This window comes from Geotrypetes seraphini, chromosome 10 (assembly GCF_902459505.1).
Source record: "Geotrypetes seraphini chromosome 10, aGeoSer1.1, whole genome shotgun sequence".
In the NCBI taxonomy this organism is placed as follows: domain Eukaryota; kingdom Metazoa; phylum Chordata; class Amphibia; order Gymnophiona; family Dermophiidae; genus Geotrypetes; species Geotrypetes seraphini.
Window position 1 is genome coordinate 81,089,229 of NC_047093.1, and position 6,000 is coordinate 81,095,228.

Below are 6,000 nucleotides of genomic sequence, written 5' to 3' on the forward strand. Positions count from 1 at the left end.
TGGATCAATTCCTCATCATCCTAATGACAGATGCTTGTTTGGCTAGGGGGCTTATTGCAACGGACACCCAATTCAAGGACAATGGACTCCCATCTCAGCAGGAATGGTCTATCAACAGGCTGCAAATGTGAGCTGTTCATGTGGTGCTGCAACGACTGCAATCTTTCTTAGAGGGCAAAGCAGTTAGTGTCTTCTCCAACAGTGCCACTGCAGTGGTCTAGGTCAGCAAGCAGAGAGGCACCAGAAGCGCTGTGCTCTGGCAGGAGGTGAAAGCATTGTTCTGTTGGGCAGAAACACACATGCAGGTGATCTCTGTGGCGCATGTGGCTGGGGTGGATAATATTCAAGTGGATTATCTCAGCAGACAGACATTAGACCCGGGAAAGTGGTCATTGTCCTTTAAAGCTTTCCAAGTCATTGTGAGACAATGGGTTCATCTGACGTTTGACCTCATGGCGACTGCAAAGAACAATAAGACAACTTGTTTCTTCATCAGAAGAGGTAAAAACTCAGAAGTGCAGTGCTAGATGCCCTGGTTCAACCATGACCAGAGACTGGGCTACTGTACATGTTCCCCCGGCCCATGATAGGCCGGGTAATCTGCCAAATAGCAAATCACCAGGGAATGGTAGTTCAAGTTTCATGTTTATTAGGTTTTGATAAACCGCTTGTCTAAAAAAATTTAGGCAGAGTACAGTAAAATGTTTAAAAATAATTTAACAGTACAAGTGAATATATTATATACATAAAAAGACTTTTTACAGAAACAAAAAGGGAAGAAGGGAGGAGAAATACAATTTATGGAAAGGAAAGCTGGGGAGGGAAAAAGAACGGAGGAGGTTAACCTCCCCTCCCCCCCAAAAAAGAATATTGCAAATCAAAGTCCTGCTGAGTCCTAACAACCATAAATGTCTTTAAATAGAAAAATATTTAAATTAAAACCCATACCTGATCTCCTTCATCATGTACTCTTACTGCTCCTCTCAAAGGAGTAGCTGCCAAATGGTATGATTTGTTGCATCAAGGGTAGCCTGTGTCCATGCCACAATTGATGAGTGCTTGGAATACTGGCTTAGATATTACTGCAGGTGATGAGCTATGGCAAAATGTGTGGTCCAGAGCTTTTAAGTCAATTAGATCAGCTTCAGTTCTTCAGTCAATATACTTCTTCCTACATCGAGCTCACTGGACCCCAAATAAGCTTAGCAAATTCTCACACAAAGTTTCTAATTTATGTTGGTCCTGTGGGTTATCAGTGGGAACGCTACCCCACATGATATTTCAATGCACTCATCTCACAGTTAACTGGGATAAGGTTTGGCATATCATCACATCCATATTGAAGATCCGTGAACCGTTGCATCTTAAAATTATTGTCCTTGACCAACAGGGCCTTGCGCAACCTCTTTCAGAACCAAATGCTCGCCTCCTCAATAGATTATTATTTTTAGCTATTAAGAACATATTGCATTCCTGGAAGAATTTATCCAAAGTAGAATTCATGGTCTGGTGGAACACTATATGCATCACTACCAAATTTGAAGGTGCAATCGCAGGAAAACATCAATCCACTGGCACATTTCTTAAAATCTAGAGCCCTGTCCAAAATTACTGCGTTTTGGACCATTGACATACAGTACCGTAATTTAGAACATATTGCTTAATACATATAATGATTACTTTTTGTTGGGTTAACATGATGCTTTCTGAGTGTACTCCTTCATATTCATGTTCACAATATTTCTCCTACTGATAATATGTGTACTGACTCCACTATGTATTACTTCATGTATGTTATTACATAATCATATGTATATACTATCATGATTTGTACAGTTAAATGGTAAGTTTGTTAATCTTGCTATCTGAGGTGAATAGGCAGAGCATTCCATAGAGTTGGAGCAACAACAGAGAAAATAGATTTACGAGTGGTATCGTAAACAATGGCATGCAGAGAAGGAACAGTTAGGCATTGATTAGTGGAGCGTAGTGATCTAGAAGTAGAATATAGTATGATCAGTTTATCAATGAAGGTGGGAGAATGGGTCGATTTTGTTTTAAATGTAAGAATTAGAATTTTAAACGTAATACGGTGGAAAATTGGTAGCCAGTGAGCTTTTTTTCAACAAAGGAGTCACGTGATCAATTTTTTTTTTTTTTTTTTTTTGCATTTGCATTGCATTATAGATGAGTTTTATTGCTGTATTTTAAATGATTTGGAGCTTTCGAATCTCTTTCTGGGTAATTCCAGGGTAGAGGGAATTGCAATAATCCAAGTGAGAGATAACCAAGGAATGGACCAGAATATTGAGGGATGCAGGTTCTAAAGCAAAGAGATCGAACGGATCATCTTCAGTTTATAGAAACATTTTTGAACAACAAAACTTAATATGTGGGAATGTGTGATGCAGTGGTTAGAGCTATAGCCCTGGGCAGCATCCTGGGGTTGTGAGTTCAAATCCCACACTTAATCCCCCAGTGGCCCAGTACATTAGATAGAATGTGAGCCCACCAGGATAGATAGGGTAAAATGCTTGAGTACCTGAATAATTTGTAATCTGCATAGAATTGTAGGATATGTGGAATATAAATAAATAAATAGAAATATGATGGTGGAAAGTTAGCTTATCGAAGGGGGTAGCAGAGACTGTGGAGAAGGAGGAATAATTGAAAAGCTGTGATTGACATCTTCTGCAGTATGCTTGTGAGCACAGATGGATAACCCTATGGTTCAGCATACCATCCCTATCTACTGGAAAATATATTATCAAGGTAAGAACCTAATCTCTTTTTAGAAGATGAGAGAGAGAGAGAGAGAGAGATGAACAACAACAACCAAACCACCTGCCCAGTTGGCACTTGATTTGAATCTTCAATGGTTTTTGCTTGAAGCCTGTGACTCCACCTCTGTGATTTCCAACCCTGTTCTGGAGACACATGCCAAGCCAACCATATAAAGAATGCTTCTGAAATATTATGTTTTAAAAATACTGTTTAGCAGTTGTTGTGGATAGTTGGGTACCCTTGTGAGTACAATGTTCAGCTTCTCCTAAGACTAGCTTTTCTAACTGTATGGTTCTTTATTATTCAAAGAGTAACAAGAGAGCACAGGGAAAATTTGGCAAAATTGGCAAAGCAACTGACAAACAAGGGGAAAGATTCCCTCCGAAAAGTTCGAAGCAGTGCCATGGCGGAAGTCAAGAAATCAAAAAGCATGGTTTCTGAAGACATAATAAGGTTAATAGAGAAGCAGGTGAGAGCTCTTAACCACCTTTTATTGACCTTATGAATGGCTTGGCAGTCAAATGCAGTTAGGTTTGTTTGGTTTTTTTAAATCTCAGTACTACTACTCCCTCCAGCAATGCTGCCCTAAGAGAACACAAACTTGTCAAATCTTTGAAGATATGCAGGATCAGGCCCAGTGGCTCCTGATTGGGGCCCTGATCACTCTACTTTGTAATAGACAAGATGTCACCACCACTGCCACTGTTGTTCTGTTTTCTGATCTTGGGGGAAGACTGTTTTTAAAGTGATATGCTTTAAAAGAGAGAATATTTCATTGTGAAGCTTTAGCACATCGTTCACTATTTCAGTGACTTCTTGAGTGACAAAAAAGAGTGGGGGGAGGGGAGTGTAACGAAGTACTGACCTCAATTTTTTTAAAAAATGGTTCATGGATCCAGATATTGAATGTATTCTTATATTATTTTAAAACAAAGTAAATATCATTTCTTTCTCTTATTAATGAAAATCAGATTTTATGTATATTAAAAAATCCTTGTGTAAAATTGAAAGTTGTGGTGTTGTCTAACTTGCAGATCCAGCAAATGGTAGATGATACTGTGGCAGAAATGGACAAACAGTTGGCAACAAAGACAAAAGAACTTCTGGGTTCTGAATGAGCTAGGCCAACTGCCTCACTGACATTTCACTGCTGTTGCACAGGAGTGGTCATGGGAAGAGCACCTGATTACAAGTGTCGGACCCAGCACGAATCTCTTCAATACATAGGTGGTCAGCTTATGTAATAGTGAGGCTTGTGCCTGTTTGGGACTTGCAGCTCGTGTACCCCTTGTACATTTGCCTTCTGCTAGAATATGGATGTGATCTATCCTTTTTTCAAACTATAGGAGTCCAATTTCAATAAATCCTATACACTTCTCATAATCTCTATATGCTTTATGGTATAGGATATATTTCAATAAACATTGTTTTATTTTAAATTTCAATATATAGCCTTATGCTTTTAAATATGTGAAGTATTCAATATCATTCTAACTGCATGTGAGCTGCTGCTAGTTGTTACTAGGGGACAAAGTTTTTATTTTTTTTCCTAAAGTAGTGATAGGAAGGTAATAATTTCAGATTACAGTACTCCCCCGAAATTCACAGGGGTTCCATTCCAGGAGCACCCGCGAATTTCGAAAAACCGCAAATGCGGTTTAGAAGCGGATCGAAGGTGGGAGAGGGCTGCAGGGGCGGCAGCAGGTGCTAAATAAACAATATTTAGGCTGCCAGGCGGTTTGGCTGTGCAGAAGGTTGGCAGGGGAGAGAGGAGGAGGAATTGGCTGTGCAGAAGGCTGATTGGCTGACCGGGGGGGAGAGGAGGAGGAATCGGCTGTGCAGAAGGCTGATTGGCTGACCGGGGGGGGGGGGGAGAGGAGGAGGAATCAGCTGTGCAGAAGGCTGATTGGCTGACCGGGGAGGGGGGGTGGAGAGGAGGAGGAATCGGCTGTGCAGAAGGCTGATTTGTGGACTCAGTCATTCCCTGTATTTTCTGACCGGAAGAGGCAGTCAGAAAATACCACGAATGACTGAGTCTGCGATTACCGAACCACAAATTTGTGGGGGTCTACTGTATATGGAAGAGAGCCTTATATGAAAAAGAGCCCTCCAGTACCATCTTGTATTGAACTCTGAAGGGAGCGTTAAAATATGTAAATTAAACATGAAGCATTCATTCTAGAATATCTACAATCAAGACAAAATGAAAGCAAACGGGGTATGTACTGTAATCTGAGTTGGAGCCATCAAATATTTTAAAAACCAAGCAAGCAAGCTTATAAGCAATACAAGTTTGAATGGGCAACCAATAGATTTTTATCAGAGTTGATCTATTGAATTCCTTTAGTCAAAAATTTAACTTGAAGTATTCTGAAGAATTTGAAATTTCAATAATGATTTAGCTGTAAGGGAGCTTTATAAACTACAGTATAACAATAATCTAGGGATGATAAAATTAGAGTCTGAATTAGTATAATAAAGTGCTTTTTCCCCAGAAACAAAGGGTGTAAATCAGCGGTCTCAAACTCAAACCCTTTGCAGGGCCACATTTTGGATTTGTAGGTACTTGGAGGGCTGCAGAAAAAAATAGTTAATGTCTTATTAAAGCAATTACAATTTTGCATGAGGTAAAACTCTTTATAGTTTATAAATCTTTCCTTTTGGCCAAGTCTTAATAATAATATTGTCATTTATAGCTAAAGAGACATATGATCAAGAAACTGTTTTATTTTACTTTTGTGATTATGATAAACATACCGAGGGCCTCAAAATAGTACCTGGTGGGCTGCATGCGGCCCCGGGCCACAAGTTTGAGACCATTGGTTTAAATGATAAAGCTGATGGAGTCTAAAAAAAAAGTTGAATGTACCACTTGGCTTATTTGAACATCAAAAGAAAGTGTCATATTCAAGTGAAAAACAAGAAGATTTCTCAACAATTAATATCAAGCCATCTGATAATATAAAATGTTCAAAAGATACAGCCATGTCATTCTGTCACCATAATAATTTGGTTTTGTCTTTGTTAAGCTTGAATCCTTGTAAGTTGAAGAATGTTCAACTGCATTAATACAAGTAGAAATTTGTACAAGAGTTGTATTTTGGTCATGATTGACAGGAACCAAAAAGAGCATGTCATTTGCATAAGAATAAAAATTAACATCCAGAGATTTAAAAAAACAGATCTGAAGAAGACATGCATATATTAAAGAGAATA

General features: G+C 39.0%; 1 protein-coding gene across 2 annotated transcripts in view; it reads left to right on the plus strand.

Moving 5' to 3' along the window:
* MRRF (mitochondrial ribosome recycling factor) overlaps positions 1 to 4,229 on the plus strand; it is a 36,525-nt gene extending 32,296 nt beyond the window's left edge. For both annotated transcript variants that reach the window (XM_033961354.1, XM_033961355.1), the window contains exons 6-7: positions 3,094 to 3,253; positions 3,819 to 4,229. In XM_033961354.1, the coding sequence (XP_033817245.1) occupies positions 3,094 to 3,253; positions 3,819 to 3,902 (244 nt within the window). In that variant the 3' untranslated portion in view covers positions 3,903 to 4,229. The remainder of the gene's footprint in view (positions 1 to 3,093; positions 3,254 to 3,818) is intronic.
* The last annotated feature ends 1,771 nt before the right edge of the window (positions 4,230 to 6,000 follow it).